This window comes from Homalodisca vitripennis, chromosome 3 (genome assembly GCF_021130785.1).
Source record: "Homalodisca vitripennis isolate AUS2020 chromosome 3, UT_GWSS_2.1, whole genome shotgun sequence".
NCBI lineage: Eukaryota > Metazoa > Arthropoda > Insecta > Hemiptera > Cicadellidae > Homalodisca > Homalodisca vitripennis.
The window spans coordinates 40,910,422-40,928,617 of NC_060209.1; the positions used below are offsets into that span (position 1 = coordinate 40,910,422).

Below are 18,196 nucleotides of genomic sequence, written 5' to 3' on the forward strand. Positions count from 1 at the left end.
TTATTCAATGTCTCTTATTAATAGATAGCCTGAGAATAGCTTGATACTCAGAAAGATGTTTTGCTATGGACTGTACGTGGTACCCAGTTGATATCTACAGAGACTGTACCCTGGTCACGCTATGGCCGGGACTGTCCTCTCAACCTTGATTTGAGTGAAGATGTACTGTTTAGCGTTTAGTGTTGTGGTCGCATCTAGCTAACCACACGGGATACAAAAAAAAAAAACTTGATGTTATGTTATACAAGTAATTTCACTTTGGCGCTGAAAACTATTTTACTATCATCATTATATAAACTCTCTTTTCATAAACCTATCTCGTTATATAAGTGTTATTTTAAACACGTGTAGGCCTACTATAAAGTTACTGCAACTGCTATTAATAGCCTATATTTTGCTCGCAGGGTTACAGGTCAAATATCTATTCTAACGCTTTAAGTAACGCCTATGTTATCATATCACGTATACATCATATTTTGAACTTTTTTGTCATACTAGTGGACTTCCATCACTATGGTGATCAGCTAATGTTGGATCCTTAACTGAAAGGTACACAATCAGGTCCAAGTGATTAGCGACCAATAAGTTTGCTATGTTCTACTCAAACTCTAGGTTAGGACTATTTATACCCAATTATTCATTATTTTCTCCAAAATGTCAATGGCCATTTTAGTCTAGGTTCCATCCTCACTACAACAGAACAACTTATTTAAAATATTGGATTGTGTTCATAAAGCAATCTAGTATAGGGACGTCACCATTCTAGTTCGCTTTGATTATTCTAGTAAAGCATTTGATTCAGTAATCCAAGATGTATTTAATTACAGTTCTCAGACTCATAAAACTGGTTCAAAAATAATTTAGGCCTACTATATAGAAAAAATAAGATTGTTGGTCCAAATAGTTTACATTTAAATTGACTCGATAAAAATAATGGAGTACCACAGGGTAAGTTCTTGGCTCTTTGTTGTTTTCAATACACATACACGACATAATCTCTTGATGTATGACGTGCAGATATTATTTATAAGCAGAAAAATAGTGCTTGTATACATACACAAAAAGAAAACTAAACTCAAAAGTTATATTTAATGACGAATAACGATTTTCCAGATTATCTAGGTACACACACAATCAGTAAGTAGTAATTTACCAATCTTGTAGTTAAAAAAAGGACAATCTATTTTATGGTAGCCTACATGTTAATAGCTACAGTTTATAAAGATATCACCAGGAGCTCTTTATTCAACCCTATCTTGATGCATTCATCGTTATCTGAATATTTTCAACGTATATCTTCTGTCCACATCTCAAAAACGCTGCCCGTTATAAATATCTTACAAATATCTCGATACCTTAGTTAGTACTGCTAAATCTAACAGTGCTTTGTGACGAAGTGTACTAGTGCTAGATTGCCGAATGAATAATTCAATGATAATAATCTTTATCGGCATACTTTCAAACTAAAACAAAGCTACAGTACTTTTATAAGTCTAAAATTGCAATATCTATAACACATTACATTTTTCTCAACTTTAATTCATTTACATTCTACCAGCTTCTTCTTATTGGAATTGAAATGCTTAATTTATGAAAAATCACTCCAATAATTATGAAATTTCAGTTTGTTTTTGTAATAATTAACAAAAATAAAGTTTCTTAATTATGGGAGTGTTTTTACATAAATTAAGCATTTAATTTATTTCATAACATTATTATTTCCTGACAGCTATACAACTTGTTATTATTATTTTAATGACATTTTTATAACATTGTATTTAACGCAAATCCGTTGTGTTTTTCTTTATTTCGTTGCATAAGGAACAAGTTCTGTTTTATTAAAAATTGTTTTAATATTATGGGCTAGACTTGGTACATAGGTTCCTCTTAGTCCAAGAAAAACCTATTGATTTTGGGATAAAACAATATATTAAAGGTAAAACATTCTAACATGTTTACATTGGTCTTATAAGTAACCAAGATGGCAACGAGAAACTCGCAGGAAATAAGAAATTTGTAAACAAACTGAATACAGTCATATGACATTTTTATACTAACACAATACCTGATGAAGGTACACTGGTGGATAAATTGGCAAACTTTCGTTGCGCTCTGTTGGATCCTTCGACATTACGTTGTATCAATTTATTGTTACAGCTATTGTTATAACATAAAGCTGTAACATTTAATTTATAAAATTAACGTAGAAAATAATCAACATTATATTTTTGTACGTTAGTAAATTTCACATTAATTTAGTTGTGTACTTTGAAGGTTATGGTCTGTACCCTCTTTAGTTTTGAATCTCAAAATTTGCCTTTTACAACATTGCTTTCTTAAAATGTTGCTGGGTTAAGTAAAAGTGGTTAAAACTTAGTATACATGCTTTTTATTAAAAAGTAAGTAACTAAAGTTTGAATGAACTTACAAACATTGTATGAAAAGATAACGCGTTATTAAAATTTCAAATAGGTTCTTATCAAATAAACCAGCATTAAATTATTCAATTTTTACCTGGTCTCACTTGTATCCATATTAATTTTTATCAGCCCAAAGATTTAAACCTTGTGTAAGTCCATTAAAGCCCAAATTATTCAACATAAAATTGATCGTGTGAACAAAGGAAAGCCTTTTACTATATTTTATGGTATTTTAAGAACTAAGCCGATGTGTTCAAAACTCCATAATCACCAGAAACACCAAAAAGTTGCCTGTGTTATGTAAAGCCCTGTAGGTCTGGGGTTTAAATGGGTTAAAAGTGTTTAATGATCCATAAAATAACTGCGTTAATGTTTTTATGACATCCACTAAGGCTGTAGTAATTAATCTAGAATATAACATTAGCATAATGAGGAACGTGCGGGCATGTATGTAAACCCTGATACTAATTGTCTTGCCAGAGCACAAAGCCTATGATTGTGAGACCCCATTCCTCTCTCCATTGTTGTCCAGTATAGTACCGTGGTATGACCTTCACTTTTGGTAACCCTCCCCCCGCGTCCCGCACCCTCTCACATTTTTCTCACAATACAGTTTTGAGAACACTGTTTCAAGTTGCTCTGTCAAAATTCGCGCAGCAGTTAGTAGCAATGAATTGTTTTAAAGAATATATCTCTAGTTTGGGACAGGTATTTAATGACTTATTAAGTCTACTATAGTACGAAAAGTCGATTACATACTTTATTATTATCTTTGAAACCGATGGGGAAAATTACTGCAATGTGAAATCCACAAAACGGTCAATTGATGAATCCATAAAAAGGTTTGTTTTAGAGACAATTAAAATGTAGAGATACTATTATGGTCAAGATAGAAATTACAGCAGTAAAACAAGTACCATCCAATTTGACTATTTACCAGCGGCATTGATGAGGCACTGTTCACTCAGTTTGGTCGGGGGCAGTTCAACCTTGCGGTGTCGTACCACGGTGAAGGCGGTCTTGGTCTCCGAGGTCCTGGCTTTGCCGGTGCCGGGGGTCTCCGCTTCCTCGTCCAGGCGGTCCAAGCTGTGGGAGTGGAGGCGTCTCTTGCCCGCCACGGGGGTGGACTCTTCGTCCTCACTGGTCTCCATGGTCAGAGTCACATCGTCCTCTTCGCGGCGACACTCCCCGCACTCCTTGCCGTCGGAATAGTCGCTTCCTAGGCTGCACAGCGGCGTCACCAGAGGGTCCGTGAACACCGAGTCCGAGCTGGAGGTCTCCTCCGTAGGACTCACCCGGACCTCGACCTTCGACTCCAGCGACTGCTGCAACTTGCCCACTTGTCGCCACGAGTCCGTCACAAACACCGCTCCAGCGCCACCGCCGGGAGATGCACAACTGGTTGTTCGGTCATTCCCCCCTCCACCACCACTGGCCGTCACGGCCTGCTGCGTCGGGACCGGATCTTCCGCCGGCTTTTGTGCCTGAACCTTCTTCCCCGCCCCCGTTCCCACCGCGGCCCCACTGCCCGGCACCTGATGTTTGAACAGATCTTTCACAGGTGACTTCTTCGTCTTTGGCACACCGCCCTTCCCCGCCTTCCCGGAGTTCTTGCCCTTGTCACTTCCTTGCAAGTTGCCCATCTTGGCGTTATTGTTTTATCGCTCGTTAACTAACCAAAGCAATCATCTCGATCTCTATAAAAAAATCACCATATGAATCCTCGCTTTCACATTTATGCTAGTATTTACAAACTTTGTAGCTTCAGTGCTCGTATTTTTGTCTCATAAATTACTTTGCTGTAAATTCATTGAAATCTTTTATAATACAAAATTTATATTTATTCTTCAGAACAGCTCACTACACAGATGATAACGCATAATTGTAAAACATCATTTGATTCATGATTACCAGTCCATAATATACCTACTGTAACAAAACTTCTATTGTACTTTTAATGAATGTAATGTTAAACTTCTCATACTGATCAATGCTATGCTATTATAATATCGTAAATATTCTAAATGCATGTAAATATGGAGAAGCGAATAAAATCTACTCCCTTCAGACTTGTACGATCAATTATTACTTTATGAATGAGAGTTAACCTCACACTTGTGTTATCTGAATGAGTGCTAAACGACCATCACTGATCACTCGGTATGATCAATCTTACAAGACTGTTCCCTTCACTTCCCTCGGGCACTCCTGGTCCGCCTGCCTAGACGGTGACGGGTGAGGGTCCAGGATCGTCCTATGGCCGGAGGGCGAGGGTAGAGACACTCACCTGACTTATCGAGGGGCGACGGGAGCCCGAACTGGCAGGCGGCGGCGGCGGCGCACGCGTCTCGACGCTGGATGGACGCCTGTAACACATCGGATGTGGATCAATACAATCGGTGCCGTCGCTACGCCCTCGGCCAACCCCTCACTCTCACTACGCTCACTACTTTCATTCATGATCAATTATAGGTGCCCAGCTGATGATTTACGGAATTTGTTCTATACATAACACACATTATCATCAAATTCAGCAAGTTAAATATACAACTATAACAATAATTAAACATATTATATACTTATATGTTATTAACTCCACATTATAGGGTTATATTTATATTAGTATAATGAAAAGTCAACTAAAACCTTTTAAAAAAATTATGGTTGCCTGTAAAGTCGGTTTTACGGGCGAAGATTTTACGTGACAACGTCTTTTTCTCGGTAGAATATTTATTGATATGAATATTATTAAATTGCACAATAGGAACAAGAAATTGAATGAAAATAAGAATTGCACAAATTTTAACTATAGAAATATATTTTGTTTACTAAAACATTGTACATAATTTGAAATTAATTAAAATTTGTTATTGTAAATGGTAAAGTTGAATAAAACATTTACTAAAATTGGAATTTGAAATTCTTGCTAAACACAGTTAAATTCTAACTCCGCGCGTGGTGATTGGTCGGTTTAGTTCGTTTGTTTGGTCGCACTGTTATGACAGGTTAGAGGTTATAATTTGTTATTTTAAATGTTTGACTAGCAATACGCGCTGTTTCTTCTCAATCGACTGAATTACGATTGATTGCAGAGTGATTTAAACTAATAATTTACTTAACACTATCAACATTTGTCAATAGTATGACATAACCTATAAACTCAGTTTTTCAACTTTTGTGTCAATCTAACAATTAATCAATCAATCATAGTTTACGATAATGAAATATCAGTGTACAATTATTTACCTTTATTGTTGTAGTTGTTGTAAATGACGAATCTAAGCACTCCACATTTTCACGAATAAACATAGTTATCTGCTTTATCCCGTGCGGCGGACCCACAGTTATCTGCTTTATCCCGTGCGGATCCCGTGCGGCGGACCCACTGGACGGGCATCGTAACGTTACCGGGCGTTACACTTTTTCATGAGTGACTCCGAGCCGCAACCTAATTTAAGACGTTGTCACGTCAAAATGTTTTATTGCCATACACGTGTTTCGGTTTCGGTATTCAATCATCATCAGTGTACGTTAGCCTCTAAATAAATAATAAGCAATCAAATAAACACATGTGGACCATTTAAACATATGTTAAATTTTATGACACAGTTGTAATTTAGATTAGTAATCTGTATTTAATATTTTAATTTTTTAAAAAAATTGGGTTTGTCTAATTTTTTAGATTACAATTTAAAATGTTATGAGGATCTTTATTACAATTTAGATTGATATGTAATTCTTCTTTTGTGTTTAATTTCTCTCCTTTTCTTTGGATATCTAAAATGTCCGTGTTCTTTTCAATATTTGTGTAGTTATGGTCAGTTTCCAATAAGTGTTCAGTAAAATTTGATTTTATTATAAACATGTTTTCAATTAAATCAAATTTAGCTCAACACTTATTGGAAACTGGCCATAACTACACATGTGGACCATTTAAACATATGTTAAATTTTATGACACAGCTGTAATTTAGATTAGTAATCTGTATTTAATATTTTAATTTTTTCAAAAATTGGGTTTGTCTAATTTTTCAGATTACAATTTTAAAATGTTATGAGGATCTTTTTTATAATTTAGATAAATATGTAATTCTTCTTTTGTGTTTAATTTCTCTCCTTTTCTTTCGATGTCTAAAATGTCAATGTTCTTTTCAATATGTATGTAGTTATGGTCAGTTTCCAAGTTTTCAGTAAAATTTAAAATGTTATTTGTTTTCAATTAAATCAAATTTTGCTCAACACTTATTGGAAACTGGACATAACTACACGCGCGCGCTGTTGTTGTGGTTGGAAGTCTAACCTTGTTAGTAATTTTGTTTTTGCTGATATTAGAGTAGTATATTGTTATCAATAAATAAATAAACTTTATTTCAATATTATACAGAGTCACGCATAGATCAACGATAATATTTGAAGAAGTGATAGATCAGCTAATGGTTGTAAAATTGACTTTCAAAATCTAAATCCCCACAAAATATTTATGATTTTACAATAAACAACACGATGTTTTAATAAGAAGAACGATCATGTCAAACTTCTTAAGATTATTAAATACTGTTAACTATAAGGAGAATCCCGTAATAGCTTTCACCAGAATAATTGTGACTTTGGTTCAAATTTTAAACCACATACAACAAATTATTATTTTTTAACAGAAATACCATATAACAGATATTTATCTAGAGTATCAAGTTTTGGTAATTAAAAAAGTTTTTACTTCTCGGAAACCAAGCAACATTTAGTAAAACCATGTTTGTTGTTTGGATTAGGCATTACCTGACCTATCATCCCTTACAATATCGTTGGCCTACGGGTAGGGTGACCAGACGCAAATCCCTAAAAAGAGGACTACTGGGGGTAAAAAGGAGGACATTAAACCAAAAAGGACATTATTAAATATTCTTATAAACTGTGCAAAAAAAAAAATATTGGTACAGTATTAAAAACGCACATTATAAATTAGTACTGTATTTGAGCACATTATTAGTGAAGATAAAGATCACAGTTGGATTTATTGTTACTTATAAATCGTAAAATTAAAGGAATTCATATTATGAAACTGTATATTGATGGATAAAAGTATTATTTGAGGCTGTTATTTTGTATTTAGCGTAATATTGAATAATTATTGTTAGAAAGTTTCTAACTAATTTGAACCCAAATTTTTAAAAAGATATTAAAAATAAGTTTTTTAATAATTGGAATTAATCATTGCATTGATTCATTACATTATTAGTAAGTTATAAGTTAAGTTAACTATCATTATTATAGTTAAGTTAGTAAGTTAAGACATATATCAAAATTATGACTATAACAGAAAAATATATAACGTATTATAATAAAATTAACCTATAATCCATACATAGATAGAAAATCAAAGGGTAGTAGCGCCAGTGCAGCTGAGCGGATAGAAACAACAGTGAGTCAGTGACACTATAGACAACACTCAACATACAACTAAATCTAACAGCAGTTCACATGCCATGGCATTACTAAATGCGTGTGCGCGCTGTAATAACTCATCATGGCCTATCTTCGGAACTTTGGAAAAGAATTTTAATGTGTGTCAAAAAAGTTATGAATTTTACATATGAAAGGAGTACAGGAGGACACGTCCTCCTAAAACCGGACGTCTGGTCACCCCCCCCCCCCCTATGGGACATCTTTTATTTGGTTTTTTTATCAAAGGTTTAAATACGGTACAAGCCTAATTGTTAGCTAAAAAGCTAAGTAAACTAAAGTGCCAAATGTGATTGACAGAGTAACGCCTCATGTTGGAGGACTATTTTTGTAGAGTGTATACGGTTTAAAATTATAATCAATATTAGCAATAATTGTGAAATTTAAAAGTATAACACGCTTTAATTAAAATGTTGGGTCTTTTTCGTTTCAGGGCCAGCACCTTACAAACACACTATACCTGACTGACAGTGCATTATCTCTCTCGTTGAGTCTCGCTTGAGATATGGCCTGCTGGTCTGGGGCTCAGCTACACTAGCACAAATTAATAGAGTGTTTGTGTTGCAAAAGCGTGCTGTTCGTGTACTCGCTGGACTGAAAAAAAAAACGAGAATCATGCAACATTGCTTTTAAAGAATTGAACCTCTTAACGCTGCCGTCATTGTATATATTTGAAATGTTTGAAATTTAACAGTGTAGCAGTTACTGATGGATCCGCAGTACACGAGCACAACACCCGGGCTCGAGTAAACCTCCGCCAAACTCCACACCAGACCGTTTGGGCAGCGAGTTTACCGCACAATGTCGGTGCCAGGTGCTTTTGGAGACTTCCTGAACCGCTGAAGTGCATCCAAAATAAGGAAGAATGTAAAAGAAAACTAAAGGAGCATTTAGTGGCGGGTTGTTTTTACACGGTGGGAGAGTTTCTAGTATAATATTGTTTTTGTTTTTTTATTGTTTTGTTTTTCTTGCATTATTAGTTGGAATTGTAAACTTCTTTTTTATCTGGCATAAACTAACAATTGTAAAGTTGTGACTCGTTTTACATTTTTAGTTTTTTTTTTACAATAATTATAATTATGTAGACTAATAAAAAAAATTTAGTATAATATTTACTGTTGTATAACCATTGTATTTTTATTGTTTTACTTTATAAGCTATGTATATACAGCATGTACTTGACTCTGTCATACAACAAAAGTTGTCTTACGACATTAAAGGAATTTGAATTTGATGAGTAAACAATGCCCTGTGACAATTTCACTGTATTATACACTGCTTGGTATAATTCTTTTCGGTATAAAGTTTAATTTCTATACATATTAATTAATCTGAGTTAACATTCGAAATATAAAAATCTGGGTTTTATTGGGGAAGTGCACTAGGTAACTAACAGGGTGGAATGAGGCTGGTGCGTGCGTGCGTGCGCGGGTAGGTGCGTGCGTGCATGTATGGATGCGTGTGCTACCTATACCCAGACGAAGTCCCTATTTACTAATAATATAGTAACCACCAGTGACTCTCCCTGCAGTTGACCATAGAGCGAAAGAGCAAAAAGGGCCCAAACACTCATCTTTCACACCATAACATTGAAATCGCCCTGGATATTGTGCATTCCGAAGTTTCTACCCTTTTAAACCCTTAGTTTTTAACACAAATACAGTATAATCGAGCGGGTTTTGTTAGTTTACCACAGGCGTCCCCTGCTCGTACAACCAAACAGGCTGACGATGTAACACCGCCTTCAAACCTGAAAAAAAACCTCAATGTGGTGCAGTCTCGAAACCGCTTCAATTCTTCAGTCAGGTTTGCATCACAGAACTGTTCTTTACTGCTGTGTGGTGCCTAAGTTAGAGCACTGAAAAATGATTTTTGGACTTCACTAACCTTCACATTTATATCCGTTCTTGTGGAGCACGATAAGCAAAGATTATGAAAACCAGCAAATATGGAACGGTGCAAAGGCTTTTGGATTTATGTAAAGAGCAATACCGTATGCAACCAAGGATTTTGTTATTTTAAACATTCGCGGATTTACAGTGCATTTTTCGACGGGAGACAAACAAAATATTTAGATTCTTAAAGAAGTAGCTCTGCAGATGACATATTTGTTTCAAATTTGTGGTAATATGAATTGCAAAACTTTATTACCGATTTAGAAACGTCCCTACAAAGAAAGTAAAGCTTGGATGAGTTCTCGAACTAAAGTTTTATTAGTAAATTGTCCCTTGTAAAGTAACCATTTTTTACAGTTTGCTCTTCTTAGATCGTTTGCTGTTTTAAATAGCTCCATCACAAACAATCAAAACTTCTCTTGGATATTCATTTTTACACATGACTTGCCTGCGTGTTGTACACCAACCTCACTGACACTTATCAATGTGATTGGTCTATTCGCCACGATATATGTTTCATGAAACCAAGAACGTAGCCAGGAAAAAATGTGGGGGGTGGGTATCCAGAAAACTGATATTCACCCATAATGGATAGAGAGTAAGGCCGCATTTTGTTCCTTAAGTTTTTAACCCGTTTCGTTGTTGAGAACAATCTTTCAGCAGTACATGTCAGTAATACTGAATTATTTAAATAATAATAATCGTTTACTAAAAAATTAATTGAAAACATTAATAATTTTGGGGGTGTGTCCGGGACCCCCTTGGAGCCCCTCGCTGGCTACGTCCTTGCATGAAATCTGGGTATCGATAATGGTATCGCATCAGATCTCAGCGTAAGTAGGCCTCTTGTATAGTGTAATGCGGATTGCGTCCACTGCCATCTAAATCCACATGGGGGTCCCACAAGTAGACTTTACTACTAGTAGTCAACAATAAATAAGTTCATGTGCGTTTTATTGCGATACTTTTATCCCAGATAAAATACAAAAAATAAGCTTGTTAAAAAAGTGAAATAGGAAACATTTTACAAAGGACATTATTAAAAATCTGAGTTTTAGTAAATAAATGCCACATTATAAAGTTTGCTGGATTAAAAAATAAAGATAGGTAGTGTTTGATTGACTGTTGCTTAGCCAGGAGTTAGTAACTATTAACAACTAATTTCAAAGAAACGCCAAAATTGAATTAATATTAAAATTAGTGCTCAGTATAAAAGTACATTAAGAATTAACTAAAAATAAGGTATTATACTTCCCTCTCTCTTAAGAGATACTTTTCTACTCTTAATACTAGACTGGCAATCTTGATTGTATCCCTGTAATAACAATGTTAAACCTTGAACACTTTTACGGCCTTTCTTTATGTAGAATTATGGGAATGTCTGATTTTAAATGTATAACAATAATAATAAAATAAAATTTTCATCTAAACGCATTTTTTATATACTTATTGAGTTTTACTTAAACAAACTCTGTCCCCTTTTTGTAGTTATCGTTGAAATACTCAACAAGGTATAGCCTATACTTTATAAGGAAGTCGAAAAATCATTTGGACACGTATTAATCATATTTTAAATGGGGCACTAATTCTACTAAAAATTGTATTATACTACAAAAAGTAAGGGCTAAAAAGTGGTTGAAGTTTAACATCGTTCTTATGAGGTAAAACATCCATGTCGTTTCATTAAAAACTACTCTTAAAATGTTTAGACGGTAATTTCAGTAAACCAGACATACCTCTGCATAACCGTCATTAACCTTAGCCCCACAGATGATGTCCCGTAGGAACCAGCGTATCCGTGGCATTATCGTAAACAGGAACTACACGTACACTGTACAAGTGAGGCAGGGCTTGTAGTCCAAGTTGTTAGCTAATACTGCTGTCATAGTGGACAGCAGATAACTTATCGCTCAATAGCCACTGATAACCAATCGCATCCAGCCATTCGGCCCTGTATCTTTGTGTTCTGTATGTGCGCATTTTAAATTGTTCAAACCTGCATTTTATCAACTTAAGCTTTTTAATACGTTTACAGTGTTCATTATATTTTAATTTTTACATAATTCGATAAAGTCCTTCAAATTCTAAAATCTGTTTGGTGTATTTACACATTTGAGTTAGTCTATTAATAAATATAATTTTAAATGGTTAATACGTTTCGTAGAATTAGAGTAATTTCATTGGTGATTATAAAAAGATTTTACGTTTCAAATTTAAGGTCCCGAAACAACGTCATTCAACCTTGAAGTCCAATTATTCTAAAGTGGACCAGGAAATGGAATATCTTCCATTACCCACTCATCTCAGGAGTGCTATGCAATTTAGTAAGGATGAACATATGACTCTTTGTCAGCAGGAAATTACGTGAGAAGCAGCGGATAATACCTGTCCCTTAATTTATAACCAAAGTCTAAGTCAAATTTCAATCGTGGTAACGAAGGGAATTACCATTTTGGTTAAAAAAAACAAATACCAACAAGTCTCGTTTAGTTACCTTCTTCAAATATATAGGTTTGTCTTAACAAAATTTATCATAATATTAGGTTATATAAATCCTTAGCACAGTATATTGATAATTTTAATTTTACATACAGTAGAACAAAGTAAATGTTTAATTTAAATTCAATGCGTGTTTAAAAATTAAAATAAAAATAAAGTATTGAATCTTTTTAAAACACAATACACTGTTTAGCCACTACATTATCTAAAAAAACCTACCTTCAGTCCCTAGTTCTGTACTAATACTAATGAGACAATACTGCCAGTATTGTTTCCCGACTTGACAACAAGATTGTCTTATCACACTCACACATGCCGCTGTAAGTCGGCTATTGTGGCACAAAGTCTATCACTCATCGTAACATACAAGGATAATATGCAAGGCTTGATCAAAAAAGTTTGATGGTAATAAAATGTCTGGGCTCGGTGCACCTGAATTAGCACCCTCTGGACATAACACGCCCTCACTATACATTTCATCATTTTTATTTTCATTTTTACGCCACGAAAGGGGGTCCTAATTCAGCGCCTTGACCGTGACCATGTGTTGACTTAGCACCCCTTGAATCTAAGGATGCTAAATCAGCAACTATACTTTGTTGATGTGATGAATAAGCATCCCCTACTAGATAAACGAATAAATATCTAATTATATTGTGATTTTTAAATGGGTGTGTATTTATTGTATCGCCATGACTTGTAATTGATATTTTAAAAATAAATTATTAATTGCGTGTTGTAAGAAAATACTATGCATAGGATATGCTTACGTTAAAAAAAATAAACACTCAAATAGAACCTTATTTTACAGTAAAATTAAATTGAAACCAAGGTACAACCATCGCAGAGGGATTGATTTAGTGTAATAAATATATGTTTGGAGATTATATCAACGTATTAACAACTTACAACAAACAATAATTATTTGTTTGTTTTGTGAAGAAATTGAACTTCATTGTCTGGTCCGCGTCCATGAGCTAAATTAGTACCCCCCTGGCGTGACGTCAAAGCCCGAGGGGGTACTTATTCCAGGGGGTGCTAAGGCAGCGTCCCTCTGGGCACATGGGTGTGTTTACTGGCAGATGTGTGGTAAGATCTGTATAACCGGCATCAGTCCAACAACAGTATGAAAATAACATTCATTTCATGTTACAGTGTAAGTAATGCAATCTTAAACGGTTTTATTCACCAATGGTCAACATGAATGAAAAAAAGAGCAAACATTACTATGAAAATGCTTGTTGTTCAAAGGTCTGTGATTCCAATCGAAATGAATCTACACAAAACAGCTGATTGTGATTGCTCAGAGGCATATAAACCTAATCGTAAGCCTGATTAAACTAAAGAATATAATAACCTACACTAGTCACTTCCTGATGGATACTGGATGCTCCGTATAAAGGGAGCAGCGAATATGCTACAAACAAGTTATGTTGATTATATCTACTGCATGTAAAATGTTTAGTTTATAGTTTTTACAAGAAGAAATGCATGGACATAAACAATGTTAGTTTAGTGGGACGACATTAGACCAAAAATCTACTTTTAGTTGATTGATCGCCATGTTTCATTTAGTAATTAACAAAATGTTAAAAAAAGGTGTAAGGAAGTGGATTAAAAAAACAAATTAGGAGAAGTCTTCGTGCATATACAAGTATATGAATTGTTTTATGAGATTTATCTGATGATTGAAAAATATCAAATGTTTTGAAGTGTGATAAAAGATTAACTGCACAGAATTATTTGTTCATACAAAAAACTAATAACGTATTGTAGAAAATTACTCAGTTTCTCTGTATATTTACAAAATATTACTTATAATTGGTGTCTAATTCAGATGTATTATAATCATTTTTCCTTTTCTATTTTTCCACTTGTAGAGCAATGTTTCGTATTGCCTTCCGTTTTTATTACGTTATATATTTTATGATTTTAACACAATTTTATTTTTCTTGTAGGATTTTAATTTTATAACACCATAATTTTATTTCCCCACGATGAAATTCTATAATAGGTCGCATGATACTCTCTTGCCAATATACTATTCTCGTCTGACCTGAATATGGAAAACTTCACCGTTGCCAGTATATCTACATTGCTTCTTAAGCTACCTAAAACTAATTCGTAGTGATAGGTAGGACACTATTACCCATGCACGACTATTCAATATTTTTAAAATGCCGTTTATGATGGAAAAGAGTGTCAGTATGAACTGATCAACTGTGAAAACGTTTATCCCCACATACATTTTTGGTTCTTCATATACGAATGCAAAGTCTTCTACTCATTGGTACCTATTTATCATCTTAAACGAAAATAATTGGTAAAGTTTATGACAGAAATCAACTTTAAGACAGTTAACTTTACTGTTGCAAAACCATAACTTTATCATGTGCAGTTGGTTAAAACTCTTGAACTGATTGTGGCTTGGGTAACGTCAGTAGCAAAATCAGATATTGCACAGAGCTAATGCAATAATGTAAAGATTGGAAGCTATCATAGCTTAACATATATATCTAAATCATATCGATTTTTTTTTTTCGTAGGTATTGCAGAATGTCAAAAATGTACTTTTTCTTAATTGATAGCTCATATGTATTGAGGCAGTTCTTAAGAATTACACTACTGGCAATTCTATGTTTTGGTGATTCGTTGCTTGTGAATTCATGTAACAGGGCCCTTTTTGACTGAAGTAGTTTTCTGAAATGTACATGTTTATATATTTTCTTGGTCGGGACAATAAATCAAACTCACCATTTGACACCATAAATATATTGGACCCTTAATTTAAGCCTGAATTAGACGCTTTTTGGTTTTTAGCCGAACTAGGTTTCTCAGTTGTACGTGTTTACATATTATATTATATTTGTCAGGACAACGTGGGAAATTCTAATATTGCATTGGAAATGCCTTAGACCGGAAGTCAACGCTTTATAACAGGAGTAGGTTTCTTAGATTTACACATACTCACACACCTATTTGTTGATCGAGTAAATAAGGCAAACAACTGTAGCATTGTAAATAAATTAAACTACAAGTATATTTTTAAGGCCCGGAAGTAGACACTTTTTGACAGAAGAAGGCTTCTCAGTCCTCAGTAGGTATATATAAGTTATTTCCTTCTTCGGGACAACAAGAAAAAAAATCAACTATGGTACTAGAAATATGGTAGATCAGAAGTCGATCATAAGAGGTATAAAGAAGTTTTTTAACCTATGTGTATATTTCCTTGGTGTGGGCAACGAGGCAAACTCAGTTGTGGCATCGGAAATATAATTAATTTGGACCAGAAATGCTCCTATACACATCAAACTTGATATAAGAGTTAACCTCTGACCGTCTAACCATGAACACTGAAATAATATGAATCTGGTCGCATGCTTACTTACGTTTGAAAAATATCATAGAGGACCATCATAGCTTCTTTGAAAAATTAGGCGACTGAATGATTTTACAACCCGCGTGCGTAGCCGCGGACAAAAGACAAGTTGGACATCAATGCCCGTCGCCTTACATGACACGCACGGTAAAATAGTGGTGTCACTCACATCATAGAAATTTTAAATAAGTATTAAGATTGCAATGGTGCTGATTAAAATCCTTAAAACTAAGTAACAAATACAGGGATGAACTGTAAAGCAGCTCACCCTTGACTAAAACTAGTGGTTAAATACGTGAACAATGAACAAGCTAATTAGCTAAGTACTATAGGGCTTATATTCTGAACAGTAATTTGGTGCTCTCCAGAAAAGTAAAGAGCTAAGAGATAACTAAAACAGCTTCTTGGTCACTAGTCCATCAACACGTGTTGTACGCCGCACACTGCGGGGTATCACCGTGAGAGAGGTGAGTGTGTCCGATACGGAGTCGACACAGCACAACATCCTCTCCACGGCCTAGAGGCTGCAGTCCCACCAACACGTGTTGTACGCCGCACACTGCGGGGTATCACCGTGAGAGAGGTGAGTGTGTCCGATACGGAGTCGACACAGAACAACCTCCTCTCCACGGCCTAGAGGCGGCAGTCCACCAACACGTGTTGTACGCCGCACACTGCGGGGTATCACCGTGAGAGAGGTGAGTGTGTCCGATACGGATTCGACACAGAACAACCTCCTCTCCACAGCCTAGAGGCGGCAGTCCACCAACACGTGTTGTACGCCGCACACTGCGGGGTATCACCGTGAGAGAGGTGAGTGTGTCCGATACGGAGTCGACACAGAACAACCTCCTCTCCACGGCCTAGAGGCGGCAGTCCACCAACACGTGTTGTACGCCGCACACTGCGGGGTATCACCGTGAGAGAGGTGAGTGTGTCCGATACGGAGTCGACACAGAACAACCTCCTCTCCACGGCCTAGAGGCGGCAGTCAACCAACAGGTGTTGTACGCCGCACACTGCGGGATATCACCGTGAGAGAGGTGAGTGTGTCCGATACGGAGTCGACACAGAACACTCTCCTCTCCACGGCCTAGAGGTGGCAGTCAACCAACAGGTGTTGTACGCCGCACACTGTGGGGTATCACCGTGAGAGGGGTGAGTGTTTTCGATACGAAGTCGACACAGAACAACCTCCTCTCCACGGCCTAGAGGCGGCAGTCCACCAACGGGGACGCTGCTTTAGCACCCCCTGGAATAAGCACCCCCTCGGGCTCTGACGTCACGGCAGGGGGGTGCTAATTCAGCGCACGGACACGGACCAGGCACGGAATTAGCACCCCCGGCTACAAGGGGGTGCTAAATCAGCGCAATGAACATGGTCGAGGCCCTGAATTAACACCCCCTGTTCCAAGGGGGTGCTTTATTCAGCGCATGGACATGGCTCAGTCACTGAATTAGCACCCCTAGCATTCAACAGCAAAAAAGGGTATTTATCTTTTACTTATTCAATTCAATCATAAATATAATAGTTGTTATCTGGATTTTTGTGACGCTGCCTCTTATAAGCTACTATCTACGATTGTTTTGCAATTTCCGATGAACGATTAAATAATATAATAATCAAATATGGCTACTTTCTCTTAAAAATTACCATAGACTTAATATTACATAATAATGCTCCGACTAACAAGGCTAATAGACCTTAGAACTCCTCCCTCTCATACGCATTGTCATATTCGTGTAATAATTTTTCACTCTTGACTTTGCTTTCTTAATTTGTTCTATATATCACCTATTAAAATAATAAATTAAATCATATCCTTCATTTATTCTATTTCAGTTTATTCTTTTCAGTTAATATGTTTGTAAATTTAATTAACGCACTGCTAAATATATATTTAAAAAAACATAAAATTCTCGTCGATTCTGAGTCGATTTTTGGAATATTACGGAAGGTAAAATGTAATAATGGTTTTTATACACAATTAGTCTAGAATCTTTGCTGTGTCATTTTATTGTACAGGTATTGAGTACTGGGTGTCCATACCAATGAAAGATCTAGTCTACTCATAGTCTAGTTAAGGGTATTCACTGAGCATTAACAGTTCAAACTTAACCAATCGTGAAACTCAATGAAACATGTTTCTACATATAATTAAAACTATGTTATTTGTATATGAATCCATAATTAAAGTATTTATTTCATTTAATAGCTTCACGGAAATGGAATCTTCTTTTTTTAGTTTAATTAACTCAAATGTAAAAAACAATTACAACAAATAATTTTGTAAACAATTTAGGCTCGTATTTTAGGCAAAATAGTTCACTGTCACACAGTATAGAATTTTTCTCTGCGGCATTTTTGTTTCATATTTAATTTTAATTAAATTTCAAAATTAGGTTTATAGAATTGAAAACAGATGAAGTATGAAAATTACAGTTTTTGACTTGTCATTTATTAACAGAAATAATTTTTCAGTGCCTGCCCTTAAATAATTACTCGTAACCATCTGCAGTAAGAAACTAGATTATAATTTTTTA

At 35.4% G+C, this 18,196-nt stretch overlaps 1 protein-coding gene across 4 annotated transcripts in view; it reads right to left on the minus strand.

Moving 5' to 3' along the window:
- Window positions 1-18,196, minus strand: part of LOC124356835 (formin-2) — a 70,000-nt gene that overhangs the window by 41,063 nt on the left and 10,741 nt on the right. For 2 of the 4 annotated variants that reach the window (XM_046808074.1, XM_046808076.1), the window contains exon 2: window positions 4,708-4,786. In XM_046808074.1, the coding sequence (XP_046664030.1) occupies window positions 4,708-4,786 (79 nt within the window). Of the gene's footprint in view, window positions 1-3,357; window positions 4,657-4,707; window positions 4,787-11,510; window positions 11,652-18,196 lie in introns of those variants that run through there. The other 2 variants (XM_046808075.1, XM_046808073.1) reach the window with 2 other exon arrangements.